This window comes from Megascapheus bottae, chromosome 24, assembly GCF_031878675.1.
Source record: "Megascapheus bottae isolate mThoBot1 chromosome 24, mThoBot2.hap1, whole genome shotgun sequence".
Lineage (NCBI taxonomy): Eukaryota > Metazoa > Chordata > Mammalia > Rodentia > Geomyidae > Megascapheus > Megascapheus bottae.
In genome coordinates, this window is record NC_143532.1 from 8,546,379 (window position 1) to 8,572,009 (window position 25,631).

Here is a 25,631-nt window from a genome sequence, read left to right on the forward strand (position 1 = left end):
GTAGTGTCACAAACACTAGGCGGTAGAGAATTTTTTTTTTTTTAAAGCTAACTGGTCCCTGTTGTTTCCAAAGAAACACAGCTGGCTTAAACCAAAACAGCAAGCAAAGCATCTCTAGAGTCAGGATGGCTCCATGATGTGGTCTCTTCAGGCCAGTGTAATGAGAGAGACAATGTTGTAATGTGTTTGGAGAGAAAGAGGAAGGTGTCTGCTGTCAAAAAGCTACTGGATGCTTCTGTTTCAGGGCCTTTAGACCAAAGGAGTTATGTGAGTCCATGACTGCTTCCCAGGGTAGGGATAAGGCATCAATAGGATACTAAATGTAAAAATGTCACCTCTGCCCAGTAGATAATCATATCAGAAAAACACGTTTGAAAGCCTAAGTCTCTGTGGAAAGACCCATTAGGACTTGGGAAGGACAGCCAGGGAGTTGAGAGTCCTTGCCTTCTTGTTCTTTTTTGGCCTTCTCCTGGGCCTTCATGACTGTGTAATCCTGGGCCATGTTGAGAAAGTATATATGTTCCCGGCTGCCGATGGCCTTTAGCAAGCAGAGGAGGGTGGCAGGTGCATTCCGAGAAAAGAGTGTATCCAGGCTATCAAATACCACTCCTCGGTAGCAGTCACTTAGCTGAAATTGGAGAGAGCAAGACAGTTACTGTCATGAAATAAAACAGAAGAAAAATATCTGTTCTAGTCAGGTGCTTGTGGCTTATGCCTATAATCCTAGCAGTTCAGGAGGCTAAGATCTGAGGATTGTGGTTTGAAGTCAGCTTGAGCAGGAAAGTTCATGACAGTTATGTCAGCAAAAACCTTAACCAGTAAAAATCTGGAAGTGGAGCTGTAGCTCAAGTGTGAGAGCACCAGCCATGAATCAAAGAGCTAAGAGATAGTGCTCTGGTCTTGAATTCAAATCCAAAAAATGGCACCCAAAATATCTATTCAGCCACAGAAGCTCTTTATAGCACATAATTGTAGACTAATGGTTGATTCTCTGTAGAAAAGAGGAACAAAGTACGGGTCTGGGAAGATCTTAGAGGTAGGAAAAAGAAGCACGAATGAAAGATGTTTCTACACACACAACAGGTAGCAAGGGCAGCAGAAGCTGATGGGTCCTCATTTCTCTTAGTGATCTTAGTACCTTGAGGTGTGGTAATCCTGGTTATATTAATCACTGAAGAACAATCTTCAATGTACTGCAGGGTTACTCAAAGTGGGGCCCAAGGAATCGTGACCAGTGGCCAGGAAGGTCAATCTTAATACAAGGATATTATATAGCATATAATATTACATATATATATATACCTAATATATCATATATAATACAAGGATACTGCTCTTTAAGAAGCACTGATTCTTCAGGTGGCAGACTGGATTTGGGTCAGGGAGTAGCAAGAGATCAACTCAATGACTGTTAGCAATAAAGACACTCATCTTTGCTCTCCAGGGCCTCTGGGTCTGAGCTGCTGTGGGTGGCAGATGGCCCAAACACTGGTCACAGGACAGGACCACATGTGAATGCTGAGTGGGCTTCTTTGTGTTGGTAGGTGTGGATGTACCTGTATCCGCTCTGTCAGGATCTGAACAAGAAGTTCATCAGGGAGCACACAGCTCAGCAGCCCTGTCTCCCCTCCAATACTGGCACTGACGCTGAGGCGGCGCTGTGTAGGTCCCAAGAGGAGAGGGCTGGAGGAAATCTGTTGTGTGAGAGAAAAGTCAGGAGTCAGAATCTAGATTTGTGCTCAACAGCTATACCTACAAGCCATGTGACTTCAGAAAGATCATCTAATCTATCCCTGCTTGTCATCTGTACCTTTATTGACCCCACAGGAAGTTAGGCATATTTTTTCTTTCTTTCAGTGCTGGTATTGGGGCTTGAATTGGCTCCCTACAAGTGTTCTATAATTTAAGCCATACCTCACATCTGGCTGTTGCCTAGTTAACTGGAGATAACAGTCTTTACAAATTTGGGCTGACTTCAAATCATAGTTCTCAGGTCTTAGCCTCCTAAGCAGTTTAGAATTACAGGCATGAGCCACTGGTGCCCACCTAGTTACATCCTCCTTTAACTGAATTCTATCCTGCCCTTCCTGTATTCTCCAGGAATCTCATCCTCTCTTGGGTTGACTATCACCTTATATTTCTTGGGGAAGTAAAGATCTCCTTATGCCTTTACTTCCTTGACCAAACTGGATTTGTTCCCCTAACAAATAGTCTGTTTAAATTAATTAGTTAATTATTTTTGTGCCAGAACTGGGGCTTGAATTCAGGATCTTTTGTTCATACGTGACTTGTTTTGCTCAAGAATAGCATTCTACTACTTGAGCCATAGCTCCATTTCCAGCTTTTTGCTGGTTATTTCGAGTCTCTGATTAATATGAATCTTTTTGCCTGGGCTGGTTTCAAAGTATGATACTCAGCCTCCTAAATAGCTAGGATTACAGGCAAGAGCCACCAATGCCTAGCTAACCACTGTCTCTTTTTCCTCCTTTTTTTCACGTGTAGACTTTTTTTTTTAACTTAAAACCATTAGTTACTTCATTCTTCTGCTACTGTCTTTGGCACATGCTAATTGGCCAAGATTATTCTCTGACTCCATTGGTGACTTCTTCATGATTTTCCAATATTATCCTTTAGGTTGACCATAGGAAATCGCTGTTAGGGAGTTCTAAAAGATTGAATACTGGTCATTTCCTATGATTCAACCTAATTCCTTTTATTCTCTCATAACTAATCTCACCTAATTATAGATATACAAGAGTGTCGCCTCCTTCGTCAGACTTCATCAACTTGAGAGCGAAATCCTTTAAAATGAAAAGGTAATTACTGGGCTCCATCTGAGTGAACCCTAATTTCAGGAGCTGTGTATAGACAGTGCGTAGTTTGACCTTGTAAGGACACCTATAGAGTCAAAGTGTGCTGGCCTGGCTGCAGGAGGTTGAAAGATGAAGGATTTGAACCACGTCACAGGGAATCCTGGTTTATACCTGGGATGTTTCAGATTGGTGCTGGTGATGTTTCTGTGATCCAGAGCCATGGCTGTCTGGTTTGCCTTTAGAGAGCATCACGCTCCCACGCACAGTCTTAGTAGGTTTAATTTCCAGGGTGGCCAAAGTTATCTCTGAGATAGGTTTGCCCAGGTTCTCACTACTCAGTCGTGGGGTTGGTCCTATGATGTTTTGGTTCAGAGAAGCTTCCTGAGCTATTAGGAGAAAGTGAATTTTTATTACAAGTTACCTTAAAAAAAGGGAAATGCCAGTGGGGATACCACACTGAACCTCAAAACCTGCTGGCTGATCTGGGTTGGAAGACGCAGCTCTGTCCACTGAAGATGGAATGATGGAAGATTGTCTAATAGGGACTGAGTTGACTTGTATTTCCTTTTTCTTCCAGCCTAAAGGATAATAATTTCTTTCTTCTTTTTTTTTTCTAGGGGGTAATGGTCTCATAAATTGCTGATATACTATAATGCTGCCTTGGAAACTCAACACCCGATTTTCCAAGATTTTAAGCAGACCTTTTTAGGTGTGATAGCTAGGTTAGGGCCACCTGTATCCCCCCCACCAGCAGAAGTATCCAAACAATAAGCTGAGTAATAAGCATGTGACTGTTAGCAAACAGAGCTTCAAGAATACTTTCTTCTTTTCTCTCCCAACTCTACTTCTAGTTGGAATAAAATATCTTTTTTTATTGTAAAATGTATGTATGTATTTATTTATTTTTATATTTTTTATTGTAATTAATAAAGGGGTTACATGATATTTGCCAGATAGAAGGTGCATTAATTCCCATACATTGATACCCTTTCACATGTCTTGGTCCCTGTTACCCTACCCTCCACCCCCCCTCTTGGTTTTTCCCCCTTCCCTATCCAATTTCAAATAACCAGATACAAATAAATCCAATATATCAGATAACAAAGTGAGATACTGTAACAATATGAGATAACCAAGGGATAGCAAAAGAGATGAGAGATAACATAGTACATTAAGGACAATAATCATTCATTATATGGCTTTTGTTTCAATATACTGGAGGTCTTTTCAATTAGCTTCATACTATATGGCCTTATGTATCAAGGTTTTGCTCTATTGCAAATCTCTGCTAGTAGAGCCCAAGGTTTCTACTGATTATGACAAATGAGGGAAACCATTGAGCCTATGTTCCTTTGAGTCTGGCTTACCTAAATTCTAATTATTTACCAGGTGTAGAATCAGGAATTATGTTGTGATTGTTTACATGAAGAAGCTCTAGTTTTGAGCATGTACACTGATCGCATTCAACATGTTTTCCAATTGAACAGTTGCTTTCCTACCTAGTAGGTCCTCCCATGATTCCATAGAGCCAGGATCCTTGAGTTTTGGTAGTTGACTATACCATGTTTCATTAGTATGGGACCCAAAACTTCAGTTCATTTTCTCTCTAGCAATCTGCCTTGACCACAAAAAGTCAGGAAGAATGAGGTCTTACCAATGTCTTCTGCTTCTCTCATAGACTGCTCTATTGCAGCCCTGATGCAGAGCTCACGGGCACGGATACCTGGGCCACTATTGCTATCTGACATAGCTTCCAGGACAACAGAGTCAATGTTCAAGCAGGCCGCACTATAATACTTGGCTATGCTGACAGCATTGGCCGTTTTTCCTGTAAAAAAGCCAGGCACTGGGTTTTATGGTTCTCATTCGTTTAATGTCCCAAATAGTAGTCTCTAGAACCCCCTATAAAGTGATCTAAATGGTTGGCCTTCTGCCCTCTGAAGCAACTATTATTTTTATGCTGTAATTAGGGATGGTAATAATCATGGTAGTAGTGAAAAGATTATCACTGGATCTTTTACTTTTCACAACAAATCTATAAAAGAGATATTGCTAGCTGGGCATGGTAATACATACCCATCCAAATAACTTGGAAGGCAGAAGCAGGAGCATTGTAAACTTGAGGCCAGCCTAGTGAGACACTGGCCCAACAAAAATGATACTCTTAGTTCAAGTCCTGGGACTTGAACTTAGGGCCTGGGCACTATACTTGGACACTTTGTGCTCAAGGCTAGGGCTCTGCCACCTGAGCCATAGCACCACATCCAGCTTTTTCTGTATATGTGGTACCAGGGAATCAAACTCAGGGCTTCCTGCATGGTAGGCGAGCACTCTACTACTTGGCCATGCTGCCAGCCCTTAGTACCATTTTATAGATAAGGATACTTGATCATGGACAACTTTAGTAACTTTCCCAGACACAGGAAACTATCATGGAAATAACAGGGTGTGACAGGCCTTTTTGGCTTTGGGGATGTTCTTATAAACACTCTGCTCTGCTGATTCCTAAATGAAATGATTAGTAGGTTCTCTGACCACACAGATGGCATCTCTATACTGAAAGCCATGAGCTTATAGAGGAGACATGGCACTTTTGGTCACCTACCTGATAAGGGCGTTCCGTGGATGATAATGGCGATGCCTTTCCGGCTCTTGGCCATGCGACCTTCTGCAGAAATGTCAATGCCCAGGTGACGAGCAATTGCCTTGCTCACAGGGTTGTTTTCTACCTCTCCAACCTCTTCCGCAGAGTGGCTGTCAATGCTCTGAATCTTGTCAGCTGCAAATTAAAAATAAATGTGTGTGTACATGTATATGCATAAGCAAATACATATGTGTATGTGAAAACTCCCTGAATTTATATGGTATTGAGGGAAGTAGAAATACACTATGCCACTATGCCTTTTTTTTGTGTGTGTGTTAGATATTGGGCTTAAACTCAGGGTCTAGGCATGGTCCCTTAGTTTTTAGCTTAAGTCTGGCACTCTACCACTTGAGATATATTCTACTTCCAACTTTTTGGTGGTTAATTACAGATAAGAGTTTCATAGATGTTCTTGACCAGGCTGGCTGTGCACTGTGATCCTTAGATCTCAGCCTTCTTTTTTTTTCTTTTTACAATGAAAAAAAACCCCGCCAGAATGTTATAGAAGTACTTATCTATATCTATGACAATGTTTCTTTTGGCTAGTAATTTTCCCATTCCTATTAAAATTTAAAAATACAGATATTCTGTGCTTCCAATTTTTTTTTGCCGATCCTGGGGCTTAAACCTAGGACCTGGGCACTATCCTTACACAGTTTTTGCTCAAGGCTAGTGCTCTACCACTTGAGCCACAGCACCACTTTGGGCTTTTTCTGTGTATGTGGTACTGAGGAGTCTAATCTAGGGCTTTGTGCATGCTAGGCAAGCACTCACCAGGCCACATTTCAGGCCCTGCTTCCAATTTTATGCATCTCTAAACATTCTTCAGTCTGCTGGACTTGTTAGCATTAAAGATTCAAGTCTTCACGGGGGTGGGGGTGGGGTGGATGGGTAGGGGGGGAGGGTAATGGGTACCAAGACATGTGAAAGGGTATCAATGTATGTGAATTAATGTACCTTCTATCTGGCAAATGTCATGTAACCCTTTTATTAATTACAATAAAAAATATAAAAAAAAAAGCAAAAAAAAGATTCAAGTCTTCAAATGAATACTTAATCTACTTAAAATGCAAGAGTATGCTATACTTAGCACAGAGTGTGCCAGTGGGTCAGGGCTTCCAAAAAGATGGCATGTCTGGCGGGAAAGGCAGCATGATTATGGGCTGGGAGCCAGTGCTAGGGATCCCAGTGACTTTTTTTTTTTTTGTCAGTCATGGGGCTTGAACTTAGGGTCTAGGCACTGTCCTTGTCCTTGAATTTTCTGCTTAAGTGTTTTACTACTTTGAGACACAGGGCCACTTTTGGTTTTGTGGTGGTTAAATACAGATAATCTCACAGTTTTCTGTCTGGCAAGGTTTGAATTATGATCCTCAGATCTCAGTCTCCTGAGTAGTTAAGATTATAGTCATGAGCCACCAGCACCTGGCCAGAGGGAATATTTTATAGAAAAAGTTGGTAAGTCATTGAATTTGAGTTTGAATTTCTCCATTTCTTTCTAGGAAAAAAAACTGAATCCCTAAACATTAAAATGCTCAATTACTTGGAAACATCATCCTTTCTAGACTTTCCTCATCCTCATCTTCATCTGGGTAGATTCTGGAATCCAAGGGATTATGCCGCTCTTCTACGTTGGATGTGAGAGAGATCCCTCGACTAAGAGATGTCCTCTTTGTGCTAGCAGAGGTTCCTTGATCGGATATGGTTATGTCTTCCTCTTCTGCCAGAGAGCAACAAAACAAATGGGGGAGAGTTAGGAGGGGAACAAGGAGATGGGGCCAAATAGAAAGAAAGAGGAAGGTGAGAATCACAGTATTGGCTAAAACCATCCTGGACCACCCAATCCCATTAAAGAAGTTCTGCAGACAGCTGGCTGTCTGGAAGCTTCTCTGCAGATAAGGATTTTTCAAAAATATTTCAACATCAATTTATATGCAGAAATTGCGCATTTTCTCAGAAAATTTAGAAAATTATAAAGAATTATAAAGTTCACCTGTAAAAAGAAATTTGAGATAGACTAATGGGAACAGGATCTGTAATACCATACAGGAGAACTGTTACCTCTCCGATTTTTAATTAATAATTTTTTGACAGTATCAGGGCTTGAATTCAGGGCCTGTTACTCTCACTTGGCTTTTGTTTTTTGGTCATGACAGGTACTCTATCATTTGAGTCCAGTCTAGTTTTTATTTTGCTGGTTAATTGTAAACTCACAATCATGCTGTATATGAATCATAAGAGCAACAAGGTACTTTCCAGATCTCACAGATCCCTTATTTTTCTATCTATCTATCTATCTATCTATCTATCTATCTATCTATCTAGTTCTTATCCTGGGGTTTGAACTCAAGGCCTGGGTGCTATTCCTGAGCTCTTTTGCTCAAGGATAGCATTCTACTGGCTTTGGGGGTGGTTAATTGCATCTCATGGACTTTCCTTCCTCTGTCTGGCTTCAAACTTTGATTTTCAGCTCTCAGCCTCTTAAGCAGCTAGGATTGTAGTTGTGAGCCACCAGCACTTGCCAATTCACAGGTCCTTTATATACTGAAGTCCCTGATAAAGATTATAAATAAGATGCACAACCTGGCACTTGACAGGTACTTAAAAAGTAGTTGGTCCCACAGCAGGAGTAATTCAAAGAGGTCAAAGGCAGTTGCTGAAGTCAAGGGACTGCCTCATTGAGTTCTTACCTGTCTCCTGTGCCATATTTTCCAAATATTTTGCTTTCATCTGCTCTTCTTTTGACTTCTTCATCTCCTTAAAGAACTCATAGACTTCTGGAGGAAGCTTCTCCCCTGGGGTGCGGGGAGGCAGCAGTAGGGTATTATAGGAATCATAGCCCTTCAGCTGTCGCAAGATCTGTTTGGAGCAAGAACAGGAACTGCCATTGGTCTTACTGGAACTTTCTGCTCTACTCACTCATCTCATAAAAATCCCTGTTCTCATCTGAGGTTGAAGTTTTCTGAACTACTTTCTGGATCCCACAGGTGGGTCTCCCTTTGGAGTGATCTAAAAAGTAAAGCTGAATACTCAGCTTATGAAGATTTAGGATCTTTATTTTCCTAAGATCTGTCTAGACATTTTTTTTCTTGTTTTGAGCCACCATGCCGGGCACAGTCATGCATTTCTTGATGATAGGGACATGTCCTGAAAAATATTTTCTAGGTGATTTTATCATCATATTAATACCACAGAGTGGGTTTACTACACACATGAAGAAAGTTATGGTGTCACTAGGTGATAAGAGTCTTATAGAACCACTGTCATTTATGGAGTCCATTGTCAAATGAATGCTGTTATGTAGCACATGATGGTATGGCATTAGAACAACATCATACTAATTAAGTTTGTTTTTTTATAAATGGAGAATCTAGGGAAAACTAGGTAAATTGTATCAAGTGTCTGTGTTAGAGATCCCAGAAAAAAAATGGGATGCCAAGTTAAATTTTAATTTCAAGTAAGCCAAAAAAATAAATTGCAGTATAAAAATGTTTCATTCAATATTTGGGGATATTTGTACTTGTAATAAGCAAGAATTTCTCCAAAATTCAAATTTATTTGGAAAAGTTTTTTTTCCTCTCAGATCTAGCAATCCTAGCGGGCATGTATATTTATAAAACTTAGTAAAAGTCATGGTACTTGTACAGCAAGTTGATTTATTGGTAAGATAATATGTGTTCTTTTGTAATATGTTACCAATTTTAGTTGAAAGATCCTGGTAAGAAGCTCATTCTAAAATTTATCTGGAAGGACAAAGAGACAAAAGAATGAAAACATTACTGAAGTTAGTTACAAAGGGGTTCATGCCTTTAATCCTAGCTATTCAGGATGCTGAGACCTGAGGACTGTATTTAAAACCAGCCTAAGCCTGGGCAGGAATGTCTATGAGGCTTTTATCTTTAATTAACCACCACAAAGTCAGAAGTAGAACTATGGCTCAAGTGATAAGAGTGCCAGCCTTGAGCAAAAAAGATAAGGGACAGTGCTCAGGCACAGAGTTCAAGCTTCAGTACTGGCATAAAACAACAACAATAGCAACCCACTATTGAAAAAGGATAAAGAGAAGCCTGTGACTCATGCCTGGAATCCTAGCTACTCAGGAGGCTGAGATCTGAGGATCAAGGTTCAAAATCAGCCCAGGCACAAAAGGACCTGAGACTCTTAGCTCCAATTAACCTCTAGAAAATGGGAAATGGGGCTTGGCTCAAGGGTAGGGCCAGTAGCCTTAAGCTGAAGAGCTCAGGGACAACTCCCAGGCCCAGGGGTAGGGCAGCAGCCTTGAGCTGAAGAGTTCAGGGACAGCACCCAGTCTGAGTTCAAGCCCTGTCACCCACAGAAAAAAAAAAGATAAAGGGAGAAAACTGCCTTATCAGATACCAGGACTTAGGAAATGATAGTGAAAGGCAGGGTGGTACTGAAGTTAGGGCAGATAAATTGACCAATGAGATAGGGGAGAGAGCTACAAATTGGAAACCCATTTGTATGTGGAAATTTGTATGACAAGGTGATATAGAAGATCAATGGAGAAAGGAAGGAATATGCCCAAGGCTGGCTGGTGTGCAGATTCCTCACCAACTTACATCAATTTGGGCAACTCTGAATGGCCCGTCCTGTTATAGATCTCCTGGGGTGTGATTAGCCAAAGTCTGGTAGGCTCATCACCTTGTTTATTTTTTATTTCTGCCTAATTCTGGTTTTTATTTCTCATAGTTGTTTTCTTTATGAGTATTTCCAAGAAGTCTTTCATGTGCAAATCTCAGACTAACAGATTATGATTTCTATGAAAAAGAAACTCATCAATTTGTTCAGAAAGCAGAGAAGAAATTGGTTAAATTGTCAAGAAAGACCTGAGGATGAGGGAAGGGACAGAAGAAAACTATTCATGAGGAGAGAGAGCCAAGAAGGAGGGGCTCAAAGTGTAGAGGAAATGGGAGATTGACCTGACTATCTGCTCACCTTCTCTTCCAAGATATATTGCTGGTCAAATTCTAAGGAGTAAAACTCAATTGGAAAGTTACAGGGATTCTTTACAATCACATCAGCCTCATCTCTAGTTGCAAAAGGCAGCAATGGCCCCACTTCTAGAACTGAAGGACAGAATTCCAGCCGTGGCTCTAGACCTTGCCCATGTGCAATAAGAGTAAGCCTTTGAGAGCTCTGGCCAATCTGGAAAACCAGAGTTTGGCTGTAGAATTTCTGGAAAATATAGAAACAAGACAAGAACGTGAATTAAAAAAAGTGACTGAAAATGACTAAGGGAACAAAAATTTTGTGTAAAGAACACAAACTTTTCTAATGAAGGAGCACAGGTACAATCTACCACTGGGTATTGATATGGTGGGTTATTTAGTGCGTCAGGCACTGTACCCAGAGCTTCACTTCTTGGAGCAGGCCTGGGCCTTAGCAAATCTCAGAGATATGAAGAATCTCATTTCTCTCAAGCTCACCTCTTCTTTCGGCATGAATTTCACCTGTACGTTGGACCTCTCACCAGGATCCAAGATTCCAGAAGTAGGTTGGATCTCAAAGATCCGTGTCTTTGGCTTTAATTCAGCACGCAGTTTCCGTCTTAAGTATCTTGGCATGTGTTTCTCCAGCTGGTTAAAAAACTTAAACAATTAGGTTGAGTGTGGTGGCTCAAGCCTGTAATTTTAGCTACTATGGAAGCTGACATTGGGAGGATCCTTGTTTGAGGCAAAAAATGTTCCTGAGAGGGCTGGGAGTTTGGCCTAGTGGTAGAGTGCTTGCCTAGCATGCACGAAGACCTGGGTTCAATTCCTCGGTACCACATACGTAGCAAAAAGCCAGAAGTGGTGCTGTGGCTCCAGTGGTAGAGCTCTAGCCTTGAGAAAAATCCAGGGACAATGCTCAGGCCCTGAGCCCAAGCCCAGGACTGGCAAAAAAGAAATGTTCCTGAGAATCCATCGTGACCAATAAAAGGCAGGGTAGCTAGGTGGGAAGTGTAAATAGAGGATAATAGTCCAGGATGACCCAAGCACAAATGGTTAGGGTCATGGCTCAAATGGTTGAGAGGCTGCTTTGCGACCACAAAAAAAGAGGACAATTAGATAATCTCCTATGGAAAATGAACATATTCAATTTTCCTCTTATTATACAACCTACGTTTCCTGAGAACTTCTAGGCTGTCAGGAATGGGGAGATACCAGAGGAACCAAAAGTAATGGCATTTTCCCTGATAGGAAGGCCTGACAGAGCCATGAGTCCTGGAAGAAGGGTCTGGGAAGTGGTTCCCACTGCATTGTTGAATCTAGATACTGAAATGAACAGCCTCAGTAAAGGCCTACAATTACCGCTCTAGTTGAGTGGAGAGGAAGAAAAGGGAATCAATAGCTATAACACATTTACCTTACTAACAGGTGTCTGGCTCTGGATAAACCATTCACAAGGGACTTGGAGATGATTAAAAAGTTGAATAGTTTCCACCATACACTGTCCACACTGAATTGTGGCAAACTCTACTTTTCCACAAGACAATGACATAGTTGGAATGGTCACGTTGGCTCGAAGAATGATGCGAACAGTTGGCCCTCCAACCACCTGTAGTGAACATGAAATTGCTGTTACCATGTGGTTGAGGGAATGAATCAGGAGTGAGGGGATAGATAAAGGTTCAGACATAATAACTGGATCATCAGGCTGGGGGGAAGTGGTTAGCAGGCAGAGATGGGAAGCTGAAGTATGGCCCAGTAGTGTAACTTACCTTAATGGGGAGAATGATTTCTTTGTTTCCCACTGGAAGATTGGCACCTTGTGGGTCAAACCTCACTTCAAATGTTTCTGTTTCACAATAAGGCAGATTCTTTACACGATCTAGTTCAGTACTGAAGCCTAGATCAAGACAAACAAAATTTCTTTGTGAGGTGAAACAGGGGCTGATCTAGGTAGACTTTCTCAGGGGCAAGATGACCCCTCAAAGTATCACTGAGTAGTCGAATAACTCCATTCATGATTACAGAAGAATGAATGTTACTAAGACAGGGCTTAGTAGATGGATGGTTTTCTTGCTGGAAATGACAAAATGCGATAGGAGAGGTATCCCTAGCTGGTTACCTGTATCATGAAGGACGTGTTTTTCTGCATGGAAGGACACTGGAAAGTGACTAGTGTTGGTGATCTTGACGATGTGGGTTCGGACGTCACCAAGGACAATGTGGCCAAAGTCCAGGATATACTCTGGCAGGTGAATTCTAAAACAGGATCTTCTTATTAGTCACTTTCAAATCTGGAAGGCTAATTGTATATTTCTCTATAACCACACCACCACACCCAGCCTCCTCTATCCATAGCATTTACCCTTTTCTCTGGGTATTTAGGAAAGTCATAAAGTGAGAGAATGTGAGTTCCTCTCCAATCTCCTATGAATAACTGTGTTCTCTAAAGCATAGAGTAGTTAAAATTCACTCACTACAATGAACACTAGAAAAACTCTAGTTCCTTCCGAATTCCACACTGAACTTTAGCCACCATATTCCTAATGGGCCTGAAATAGGGCCTAGCTATTAGATACAGGAATATTCTGAGTTTAGAAGTCAGAATTGCTTGATTGGCTTAATGGTAGGGGATGGTAGACAATATGAGTGAGTTTCATTTCTAGATGTTCAATTTCATGGGACACTCTACTCTTCTTACTCTATCACACACTAAAAAATAAAAACACAATACCTGAAGGGCACTTACTTGGTTAGTCTGCGGTGACCTCGATGGCTGAAGTTCATGTCATCTGTAGAATTAATTGTTTTTTGACGATCTAGGGCAAATTCTTGAACTATAAGTCGCTCTACTTCCATCTGGAGATGAGCACTTAACTGGAAGAAAAAGTTAAGCAAATTCTTGTAGAATATGCATGCTCAGTGGGGATTAATGTGACACAGAGGGGATGAAAATTGATCTTTCTGGGGAGTGAAAAATATCTATTTGAGGAGGGATCCGTTCTTAATTGACCCTCCTCTTGGCTAACGCCATACATTTCCTTGGGAATCTCACTATTTCCTGTGATTACAGTGACCATGATGATTCTCAAGTCACTTTCTCTGACCTATCTTTCTCTTTCAGACCTAGCAGTAGCTCTGATTCCTTTGCTGGATGGTGCATAGAAATATCATGCTCAGTAATCAGAGCTACTGATTAGCTACTGATTAGATCTAAATTTATTCCCCTTCTTCTTTCCACAGCTGCTTGCTTCTCCCCAAGTTTCTAGTTACCAGTGTTCCCCTGCTTACCCTGTTATCCAAGGGAGATTCATAGTAGTCATCCCTACCTCATTTTATATCCAATTAATCCAAGTCTATGACCATTCCACCTCTGGAATATATCTTGAATCCACCCAATTCTCTCCAGCATCACCATCAGCATTGTTTACATATTCAGTATCTCACCTAGAATCATCCCACCAGCTTAAAAATAAACACCACATCTCACCATATCTACTCTTATCCTAGAGCTTCACAAGGTAACCATATGTATCTTCTAAAGATGAAATGCCTTTCGGTTGTGCTTAGGAAAACATATAACACCCTTATAATGGGCTCTTGAGGCATCTGCTCACTTTAGTGTCATCTTGCCTTCTCTTCCTCTTCCTTTCTTTTCCTTAGCTATCTTTTCCCTCTGTTCTCCAGACACACCATGCCTCTGGACCTCTACAATGCACACATTTTGTGCAGGAAAAAGCTAGTTTTTACCTCAGTAGATTCATCGTCAGGCACTTCCTCAATAATTTCAAAGTGATCGATAATGTCATATTTGTTGTACTCTTTTTCTATATTTTTTCTGGCTTGATCCAAGTAGGTCCCATACCTTTCATTGCCTTTGGAATTTGGAAGGAGAGGAGACTCAACATAGAAAAACATGAATTATGTCCCAAATACCATAGCACAGGATAAAATGAGAAGGGAAGAGAACTGTTTGATACTTTATCTGCCATGCTTTCTCTGCTTTAAAGGATGAGGTAATTTGCACATATATTAAATTTGTATCTGAGGTCATACTGAGTTACAAGAGATTGTACTTTAGTGAGTTACTATCTGGTTCTCAAGGACTTGGAGGCTTACTTAGGGCATTCTAATAATTCTAACCCTGAAGCCCCGGAGCCCCTCAAAGCTTGACACATCTGGATAGCTGCCAATCTTGAAGTTGTTTTCTTTTTTTGTTTGTTTTTTTGTGGGTCAGGAGGCTTGAGCTTGGCCTGGGCTGGTGGCTGTCTCTAAGCTCTACCCCTGGGCCTGGGAGTTGTCCCTGAGCTCTTCAGCTCCAGGCTACTGCCCTACCCTTGAGCCAAGCCCCACTTTCCGTTTTCTAGAAGTTAATTGGAGATAAGAGTCTCAGGTCCTTTTGTATCTGAGCTGGCTTTGAACCTTGATCCTCAGATCTTAGCCTCCTGAGTTGCTAGGATTACAGGTGTGAGCTACCAGGCGCCATACTCGGCCTCAAGTTAACTTTAATGTCTCGTAAATCTCACTTGACAAGAAGAATATATTTGGATCATATTATTTTAAGAAGATTTAAATGAGCCACAATATCCTGAGTGAAAAAAGGTAGGCACTTGGTAGAATGATCTGAGATCCTCAAATTCATCATGAAGCGGGAGCAAGGTCAAGTGCTTTGAGGGGCAAAGATAGGGTAACTGAAATGATGCTATGAAACAACAGGTAAGAAAGAAGGCCAAGGAATAGGGACTTAGTCTCTAACTTTGTAGGGCAAATAGATTCCAAAGAACGTAAACAGGGGTCTCACAAAGAACAAGAAACTTTTTAAGTCTTGGTCCTGTCCTGTGTCAGAAAGAAAAAGCCAGAGAGAAACTACAATTAAAAAGAGCTTCTCAGCCAATTTTTGACATCTAACAAGATAGAAATATCAACCTGTCACAGAGGGAGGGCTCTAGGGACCATACAGGATCAGAAGAGCCAAGGGAAGGCATGTGAGTAGCCAATTATGAATGTATAATTTAGCTTTTGACTCATGTAATGCCCAAATAAGGGGTCAGAGGCTCTGGCTGCCTTTCTGTGCAGCTCATAGTTTCAGAATCTATTATCTGAACAACATCAGCCCTCACTGTTTCTAAGTGAAGATGCTCTAAATATGTTATTGGGAAAGGAGACTGGGGGAAGATATGGAGAGAAAGAACACGCCCTGGACCAAAGGCCTTTGAAGTGAACTTTCTTGATCCTCTGTAAGTAATTCAATGATGGCAAGACTAATTAGGGGTCTTGGTTAGGGACTTCCATAAGCTCCATCTTCTCTCTCTAAACTCATGCTACTAGGTCAAATGGAATCTTTATTATTTTCTCCAACCCCCAACTTTTTGAAAATTGAGAAATAAAACAGCACTGGATTCAAGTTCCCAAGAAAGTAATGTGAGTGGCTCTTGGCTGAGGAGATGTTGTAAGGGAGAGCGGTACCTCGGAGGTTCCTGGGAAGGTCGAGGCAGATCCGGGGAAAGATGCCCTCTCCACTCAGAGTGATATTTTCTGGATCCAGATGGGCGATCTGGATTTGGAAGCTCCTTTGAAAGACTTCAGGTATTCCAGGTAAGTAGTAAACCTTCAACACATGCTCTTGATTTGAACTGATAAAACCCTGTTCAGGAGAAAGTCCAGAGAGCATGTTATTATTTACAAATGGACTCCTTCTCTTGGTGGGTAGAAGACTGGATAATCCCAGGGACAACAGAGCTGAGTGGTCTCTAGCATGCTTTCACCAACCACCCAGATCTGCACCTAAGACCCCATGCAAATATGTGAACAGAGATTTCAGAAATCAAGAATCACAAAGGGCAAAAAAGAACAGTAACAACAACAAACAAAATAAAACAAAACAACCTCACCTTTAGGTCACCAGGGAAATGCAAATTAAATTCACAGTAAAAGAAAAAAACTAGCAAACATAAGTTTTGGTGAGAATACATCTCACTGGTACCTTTCATAGACCACTAGTGGGATGCCAATAGAAATAAGCATAAAGAAAGCCATTTTGATTACTATTGGGGATTGAACTTAGGGCCCTCTAGTTTATTAGGCAAGCATGATACTATTTGGGTGACACTGCCAGTACTTTTTTAAAAATCTTTTTGTTTTTGATATAAGGTCTATTTAACTTTTGCCTGAGCTGGTTTTGAACCTCAGTTCTCCTAACAGAGGCATGTGTTACCATGCCTGGCCAAGTAAAGCACATTTGTACCACATTATAAAGTCGATCTATGTACATAGCCTATGACCTGGCAACTCCACTCCTGGGAACATTCTCTAGGAAAACTTTGGAAGACATGTAAGTAAAAATTCACAATAGGATTCTTTCTTTCTTTTTTAAAAATTGTAATGTATAGAGGGGTTACAGTTATATTTGCCAAATATAACTCACACATTGATACCCTCTCTCATTCTTTCTAATAACAAATTATAGAGGGGAAAATTCAAAAGTGTTCTCTCAGGAAAAAGCAAATTCAAGTGGAGTTGGAAAAATATGAACTATAGCTACCAAGCAACAACTCAGATGAATCTTAGAAACACAATATTGGGTGACAAAAGCAAATTGCACAGATTACATTTAATGATGCCATTTATAAACTAAAGCTCAAAGTAAAATACAACCTCTACTTTCTCTGCCTTCACCACTTTCTCTTCCTCCTCCTTCTCCTCCTCCTCCAGCTACCATGTACCTGGGATTACAGATGGGAATCACCCTGAACTTGTTTGCTGAGTTGGGCACCTCACCATTTTGCTTGGGATAGCCTCAAACTGTAATCCTCCCAATATCTGCCTCCTCAATTGCAGAGATTTACAGTGTGCATCAGAAAAAAATGCTTTTCTACATAGCCAGAGGAGAGAAGCTCTCAGGAATCATGAGGGAAATGTAAAGATATTGTGGAAATACAACTTAAAATTTATATTTTGAGACAGTCTTGCAATGCAGCCAAGTATAAACTCCCACAGTACTCCCACCTCAACCTTCTAACTGCTAGGATTATAGGCTTGACTCACTCCATCTGGCTAAAATAAATTTTCTTCTTAAAAAAGTACAATTATCACTGAAAATAGACCTTCCCTACGATCCCGCCATACCACTTCTGGGCATCTATTTTGAACATCATAACCCAAGATATTATAAGGACACCTGCTCAGCTATGTTCATCTCTGTACTATTCACAATAGCCAGGCAATGGAAATAATCCAGATGCCCTCCTGCAGATGAATGGATACAGAAAATGTGGTATATATACACAATGGAATTCTACATAGCCAACAGACAAGATAAAATAATGGCATTCGCAGGGAAGTGGATGAATCTAGAGCGAATCATGTTGAGTGAGACAAGTCAAGACCTAAGGAACAAAAGGCGCATGGTATCCTTAATATGTAGCTATTAAATCCAAAGACTACAAGAGCGAGGACTCAATAACTGCATACCCAATGCTATGGACATGGTAATGGAAATATAAACATAACTATATAGACATAAAAACCTATGACTCTATAAACATAATGTTTTACTTCATAAATTAATATGTTTCTGACATACAAACCCTTAGCCTAATTTTGATTAAGTTCTAAATACTAAGTCCCAGTGATTGTAAATAGAGATTCCCTTCTTGAGCACTTGCTTGTTAAACCTGTCATTTAAAATATGATGTAAAAATCAACGTTAATAAATTATTTAATAAAAAATACAATTATCTTTTTTTTAGGCAGAAGTTAAGGGGCAAACCATTGGGCTACACTGTAGGGTAAGGTATAGCCTACAATTATCTTTGAATAGTTGTACAAAAGGGTTTCAATTCAACATGTTAGTTTATGAGTACAGTGCATCTTTATTCATAGGTTGGATCTTTCTGGTTCCTTTGATGTATCTCTGGTGCCTGGAAAATGGTTAATATAGAACTTGACAAGTGGTTGTTTAATAAATGAGCGGCCTAGATTTATCTATTTGTATTCCTTCTTAGATTTTTAAAGTTTTCACTTAAAAAGTCATGCCATAGCCTTAGAAGTGAATGCTTCACTATGCCCACTGAGGTGCGTAGGTGCCAGGCCGACATGTTCCCTTACCTCAAGAGGCAGAATGAGCGGCACCCCGGGGAGGAGGTTGTCTGGTGAGGACTTGTGCTTAGTGAGAACCTTGTACTCGAAGCCAACTTTCCCAGTGTTCTTCAGTGTGATTCGACGCTCCGTGGTATGGTCAAACAGCTGGAGAGGAGAGAATGGACTCTGTCACCTGTCTGTGGGCTGCTGCTGTCACCTTGAATAAGGAGAACCAATATGCATGCCTCACAGACACAGGTCTACTTTTGTGAGTCAGACACTGGTCAGTGCCCATGTCAGCACCACACCAAGAAGCATGAGGACCACTGGACTCCAGACATCCGGGCTCATGTCTAGTTACTAGTGTAGGTTAGCTCCAGCCAAGGGTGTACATCCAACCTCTCTGCCTCAATTTCCTTGCCCCAGGAACTTACATAAAAAAAACTTGGAAGTTAGTTTGGTCTTTGAGTATACAATATGACGTATAATTGGAAAGAGTTATACAGACAGAACTGAAAATGATCCTCTCCCCCAATTACAAATTACATTATATTATGACAAGGAATGCATATAATTAGGTGCCAAAAGGATGTACAGAGAAGGCCAGCTTTGGGATGTAGCTGAGCTGGGTTCTTACAGGATGATAAGTTTGAGGATGGCAGATGGAGGATAAGAGAAAGTGTGAAGGAAGTGTGACCAGTAGGTCATCAGCTTTTCCACAATCAAAAGAATGGGAAGGAATGGTGAATTATGAACAGTGAAATTCTTGTGTAAGGAGTTAAAAGAGGGACTAGGACAGGCTCACCCAGATGGAGCAACCTAGTCCTAATCTACAGAATGACCGAGAAAATCACTCACGATGACTGACTGAGACACGTCATTGAAGTAACTACAAATCTCCTAAGTGAGAGACAGGGTCAGTCCTTCCTATCATTTAGGCCATGTTTGGAGTGATTAGGTAATATGTTTAAGGTAATACAGGCAGAAGAAAAACAGAATATCAGTCAACGTCTTTCTCAATATGACAATGCTTTTAAAACCTTCTGGAATTAACTGGTCTGGGACTGATGGGATGAATACAATTTGGGGAAAATTTACTGGCAATAATGTTTAAGATGAATTAGTGGTAGAAGTTATGAATGCATCATCACTTTTGCTTGCAAAGAATCTTTTACAGATCCAGGAGCACTGGCATCACCTGGCAGCATGTTAGATATGCAGACTGGATCTACTGAATCAGAATCAGCATGTGAACAGGTTAAGGTGTACATACCATAAAACTCGGTACACAATAATTTTAGCATGGCTTTGATAAGGCCCTCATCATGGTGGTAAGGGGTTAGGAAAACTGATTCAAAGTAGTATCCGAGTGAGTGAATTACCCAGTACTGAAAGCTGTAAGGGAGAGGGCAGCAGAAAAGCTCTGGAGACTGGAAATTGAAGGATGTGATGGAAAGATCACACTAATGAAAGAAACAGATTGGTTATTCCAGACTTCTGGATTGAGATTTGAGTGTCCATCATTCTGGAGTTTTTGAAGCTGCTGAGAAAATCAAGTGAAACATTTGGCAAACAGCTGACAGCAAAACACTGATCAAGATGGGGGAAGCAGATTAGGGCTGAGAGACAGGAGAGATAGTGAGACTGAGATGATTAGGACAGCTCAAGAGACAGTCAAAGGCAAGACTTGTAACAGTGCATGTTGAAGGCAAAACCTGGCAAAACTCTACCCGACGCTTTGCAGTACCTGTAACCCATAGTTTATATTCTTGGTGTCAAAGGAATAGCTGACCAGGGATGCCTCTCCCTTTAGTGTAATTTCATAGGTGGGTCCTCCTTCTACTTCGCACAGAACTTTGGCCTGGACAACTATATCACAATGTCCGTAGAAGGTGAAAAATATCTTCTGGCTGCTGTGTGGCCACAAGATTCCATACAGGGGCAAAATGTCAAACACCTGCAGAGAAAGGTAATCAGGATGAGGACTTGCAGGAGGTAAAGTCATATCAATTGACAGTCAAGTTTCTGACTTGTGACTTGTTTGACTTTATAAGAGGTGATTAATTTAATATGTCAAAAGCATCTGATGGTAAATGGTGGTCACAGTGCTTTGGTGAGATGTGTTTCTGCCCTGGGGCTGGTTGCTTGGTCAGCACCTACCAGTATTAGATGACATTCAGGAGCTACAAGGTATTACTCACTTCTTCTATCCCAATGGAAAGCAGGTCCTCTGGTTCCAAGGTCCATGGGGGTTCCTGAAGCTCTGGTTCACAATAGCTTTTATTTATTTCAGTAGGACAACTTTTCATTCTCTAGAAATTAAAGATGGGGGGAGAAGCTAGTGGGCATGAGTCACGGTTCATTGATATATGCCTCCCCATCACTGTCAGAAAAAGGAAGTATGTTGCATATGATTATAGAGACAGTATATTGTTTCCTAGGCAATCACACAATGCCCAGAATGAACATAGGTGGACAGTTACTGCAGTGATATTCATAACAGCAAAACTCTGAAAGTAAACTAGTTGTTCATCAATAGAAGATCATTTTAAATAAATTTTACATGATTCCTCTATACATGAGGATGATGTGTATTATAGATATTTTATTAAACAAGGAAGTACCTCCATTTGTGTAAAATTACATAGGTCTCATGTCTGAAGGTATTAGTTGGTGTAGTTCATTCATTGCATATAGAAATAGATATATGGGGAATTGTTTTCTTTTCTTTTTTCTTTTTGGTCAGTTGTGAGGCTTGATTCTAGGCCTGGGTGTTGTCCCTGAGTTCTTCAGCTCAAGGGGATAGTGCTCTACCACTTGAGCCATAGCACCACTTCTGGTTTTCAGGTGACTAAGTGGAGATAAGACTTTCATTCCCGGGCTGGCTTTGAACTATGATCCTCAGATCACAGCCTCCTACGTAGCTATGATTATAGGCATAAGCCACCAGGGCCCAGCTTGAAAAGTTATTTTCTAAATAATTTTAGTTTTTTGTGAATAAAAAGATTTGGAGGAGATTTTTTTGCCTTTTCATTCTTGAATTTTCTTTCTTTTTGTTTTTTTTGACAGTCTTTGGGCTTGAACTCAGGCTATGGGCAATGTCCTTGGGCTTTCTCAAAGCTAGTGTTCTACCACTTGAGCCACAGCACCATTTCCAGCTTTTTCTGTGTATGTGGTACCAAGGAATCGAACTCAGAGCTTCGAGCATGCTAGGCAAGCACTCTTCCACTAGGCCAAACTCCCGGCCCACAATATATATATATTTTTTATATATATCTCTTACTGAGCTTGTTAGTTTCATGTTCAGCTTAGCAGTTACTGAAATGCCAGGCCACAGTGCTGGCCCTCAGTCTTGAATTTTCTATATCAAGAATCTTTGAAAATCAGAAAAGAATTACCAATTAAAAGACAAGTATATTATATACTCATACTCATCCTAAAAAAATTTGAAAAGTTGGAATAGGGAGTTTGGCCTAGTGGTAGCATGCTTGCTTAGCATGCAAGAAGACTCGAGTTCAATTCCTTGGTACAACATACATAGAAAAGCTGGAAGTGCTGCTATAGTTCAAGTGGTAGAGTGCTAGCCTTGAGGATAGCTCAAAGACAGTGCTCAGGCACTGAGTTCAAGCCCCAGGACTGGCAAAAAAAGAAAATTTGAAAAGTTAAAGAAATTCCACAGAATAGCTAGCAAGTTAAATAGAAAGCCCACAGAGTGTGCTTCTCAAGGCATACAACAAAGTCCTCATATCTAAAATATATCTACAGCTAAATTGAATCTCTCCGAAACAAATTTTCAAAGAAACAGCCATCTCATTAAAAGGTGGGCTAAAGACTTAAAGAGAGACTTCTCAGAAGAGAAAATAAGAATGGTCTATAGACACATAAAGAAATGTTCGACATCTCTGGCCATACAAGAAATGCAAATCAAAACAACATTGAGATTCCACCTCACTCCAGTTAGAATGGCCATTATCAAGAAATCTAATAACAACAGATGCTGGTGGGGATGTGGCCAGGAGGAATCCCAACTACACTTAGTTGGTAGGAGGGTAAACTTGCTCAAACACTAGGGAAAGCAATATGGGTAATTCCCAGCTTGTTTTTATTAATACACGCATTTTCCTTGCAAATCACTTTGCCTTTTATAGCTGCCATAGGCCATCATTCTAGAAGAAGAATTTAAGAATATGCACTTAAAAATTCTTGTCATTGCCGGGAGCAGTGGCTCATGCCTGTAATCCTAGCTACTCAGGAGGCTGAGATCTGAGGATCAAGGTTCAGAGCCAGCCCAGGCACAAAAGGACCTGAGATTATTATCTCCAATTAACCTCTAGAAAATGGGAAATGGGGCTTGGCTCAAGGGTAGGGCAGTTGCCTTGAGCTGAAGAGCTCAGGGACAGCACCCAGGCTGAGTTCAAGCCCCATAACCCACCAAAAAAAAAATTATTGTCATCAGGCTGGGAGTTTGGCCTAGTGGTACAGTGCTTGCCTAGCATGCATAAAGACTGGGTTCGATTCCTTGGTACCACATACATAGAAAAAGCTGGAAATGGTGCCGTGCTACCCTTGAGAAAGCCTAAGGATAGCACTCAGGTCCTGAGTTCAAGCTCCAGGACTGGCATAGAAGATTCTTGTAATCTTCCCTTTGTTTTTATGATGGAATCACTGAGAAAAAAAATTCCTCCTTCAGTAGCCCCTATCAATTGTCTTTTCTGTTCTGGCTCCTCACTGAGGTGACTGGATCCAGGGACATTTGATTGGGAAGTGATCTAGACAAAGCAATGTTGCCTCACCCCAACTCAACCCCAGTACTGTTCCTATGTTAAACTTTGCTTTGGGAAGGACTTCTCTACTTGCCATCCCTCCCTAGGGCAAAGGAATCATACATCTGAGATCAAGGTGGTTGCTTTAGTTTTCTTGTGTTCTCTTTCTTCAGGTCTAGCATCTTCATTTATCAGGATAGTCCTGTAGAGTTTAATAAAATGGAGTCACTCATTTGGCAGCCATCATCACCTAGTCTTATCTGTAACCTGCCCCCCACCACCCCTGTCTTCTTTCCCTCTGCCACAATCCAGAGGAAGCTGGCAGTTCTCTATTTCAAGCTGCCCCTAAATGTGCAGTATAGTCCATTAATCTGGCCAATTTTTGATAGGACCTAATACTTTTTTCCTGGAATGTCAAGCTTATGTCTGAGATACAGAAAGTCCCAGGATGCTTAAACCATTATTTGAGCTTAAGCTTGAACCAGTGGATATACCCCCAGGGCTCAATGTTGTATCTCATACTTAATTGGTACATTTTATTATGAGGATAAAAATATTCCATGGATTATCCTATTGGTTTCCACTTATTAACTGGGACCTAATCCTGGCTGTAGGTCTTTGCCATGTGAAGTGAGTAGGTGAAGGGAAGGGTTCAAGATCTTAGTTTAGGACTCTGTATCTTCCAGAGAATACATCAACTTCCTACCCACAAAGCCTCATTGATACACTATTGACTGGTAAATACTTGACTATAAACAGATGAAGGAATGGGTACTAAGACGATAAATCAGATTGGAAAGAAGCATGCTATTAAATGAAACTCCATTCTGGAGTTATGTTCACACTTACTTGATAGAATCACTGAAATCCATGTCAGGGGCATTTCCTATTGTGACTACTGGCCAGCTAGCAGTTACTGATGTTGCTGTGTTAGCCCCTAACTGGGCCATGGGGTTGCTGAAGGGCTTCTTTAGCCACGGCACAAATCTAGAAAAGATATGGGGAGGAGGTGATACATCAACTTCTGCAAATCAGTGCCTATGAGCTCTCACTCCAAATCCTAGTCAATGTAGACCTAGAAGCCTTATCCTGCCCCTGCCCTTAGACTTGACTTGGTTAAATACCAACCAAGGTGTCACTTGCTCCTAAATATTTTGTGATCAGCTATCCAAGTCTGGGTCGAGTCTCTGAGTCTTCAGAGTACTCACAGGCTGCTGGGGCCTCTCCTCTCATTCTTGTTTTTCCCAGTGCTGTTAGACTAATAAGCTCACTTAGCATTTATTTGATACAGTACCTGGCCTGAAGACAACCAGGCCTGGCTAAGGGTGATGGGATCTGCTCTCAGGTAACCAGATAGTTGGGCTGAGACAAGGTAAGGTATCTGAGTCACTTCCTGTCAGCGCCCCGGAAGTGCTTACTTCTTGTCAGATCCAGGAAGTACACAATGGCTTTTTGGCATGACCTTGCATTCTCTAATAGGTCTTCAGTATCCTGTGAGTGTTTAGGAAACTGCCACCAAAAAGCTTTCCAAAGTAGATCCCCCATTTTACACTACCACCTGAAGTATATGAGAATTCTGATTGGTTGATATCTTACTCATACTGGTATTCAGTCTTCATTAAGTTTTGGACATTTAACGATTATATAGTAATAACATACTGTATATTAATTAATTGGCTCATTTTATTTTCTGAGATGGTCTTGGCCTGGCCTTGAACTTACCATCTTCCTACTTCTACCTCCTGACTGCTGAGTTCACAGTCTTAAGCTACAAGGACAGCTTCACTTATTTATTTTAAAGGGAAACTTTTTTATCATTACTATAAATGAAAACTCATTAATTTCTAACATTGAACAAATAAATGGAAAACTATCAATGCTATTTTCTTGCTTAGTGAAGGAACTGAACTGAGCCTTCCTTCCTCATTGTTAAGAAGGAAAATTAGTTTAATTTTCCTTTGGGAAAAAACAAGGGGCTAGCACCAACTGAGGCTGAACTTACTGTGAATGCTTGGAGGGCAAGATCCTGGATGTTTCTTCTTTACATTCATTGCACAGAGTCTAATACATAGAGCATGAGCTCAATAGATGTTTGAATGAATGGATGGATGAATGAATGGATGGGTGAATGAGAATGATTGAGCAGTATACAGGATAATCTGGCTGTTCTCAACAGTATCTCTCTCTGCATGGCCTTAGAGAAATAAGGAAAAACTCTTCATCCTTTTCAGACCACAGGTCTCTTGATAGTGGCCAAAGCTACATCATTCTGGGAAGAGGACTTCTGGTGTGTGGGTGCTGGGAAATCTTCTGGGAAACTTGTTGCAATAAATTTTTTTTGAATCTCATCCGGGGTCAGATTCTGGTTTGGCAGGCCTCAAGTAGG

At 40.9% G+C, this 25,631-nt stretch overlaps 1 protein-coding gene across 2 annotated transcripts in view; it reads right to left on the minus strand.

Annotated features, from left to right (window-relative positions):
• Positions 1-25,631, minus strand: part of Hydin (HYDIN axonemal central pair apparatus protein) — a 248,285-nt gene that overhangs the window by 67,596 nt on the left and 155,058 nt on the right. For both annotated transcript variants that reach the window (XM_090357298.1, XM_090357297.1), the window contains 20 exons: positions 24,095-24,232; positions 23,369-23,447; positions 20,684-20,794; positions 20,230-20,439; positions 18,510-18,647; positions 15,870-16,047; positions 14,154-14,278; positions 13,153-13,280; positions 12,526-12,662; positions 12,176-12,303; positions 11,821-12,012; positions 10,902-11,051; positions 10,411-10,650; positions 8,145-8,313; positions 6,998-7,174; positions 5,419-5,592; positions 4,468-4,641; positions 2,985-3,199; positions 1,557-1,694; positions 445-628 (listed from right to left, as the gene is read on the minus strand). In XM_090357298.1, the coding sequence (XP_090213424.1) occupies positions 445-628; positions 1,557-1,694; positions 2,985-3,199; positions 4,468-4,641; positions 5,419-5,592; positions 6,998-7,174; positions 8,145-8,313; positions 10,411-10,650; positions 10,902-11,051; positions 11,821-12,012; positions 12,176-12,303; positions 12,526-12,662; positions 13,153-13,280; positions 14,154-14,278; positions 15,870-16,047; positions 18,510-18,647; positions 20,230-20,439; positions 20,684-20,794; positions 23,369-23,447; positions 24,095-24,232 (3,185 nt within the window). The remainder of the gene's footprint in view (positions 1-444; positions 629-1,556; positions 1,695-2,984; positions 3,200-4,467; positions 4,642-5,418; positions 5,593-6,997; positions 7,175-8,144; positions 8,314-10,410; positions 10,651-10,901; positions 11,052-11,820; positions 12,013-12,175; positions 12,304-12,525; positions 12,663-13,152; positions 13,281-14,153; positions 14,279-15,869; positions 16,048-18,509; positions 18,648-20,229; positions 20,440-20,683; positions 20,795-23,368; positions 23,448-24,094; positions 24,233-25,631) is intronic.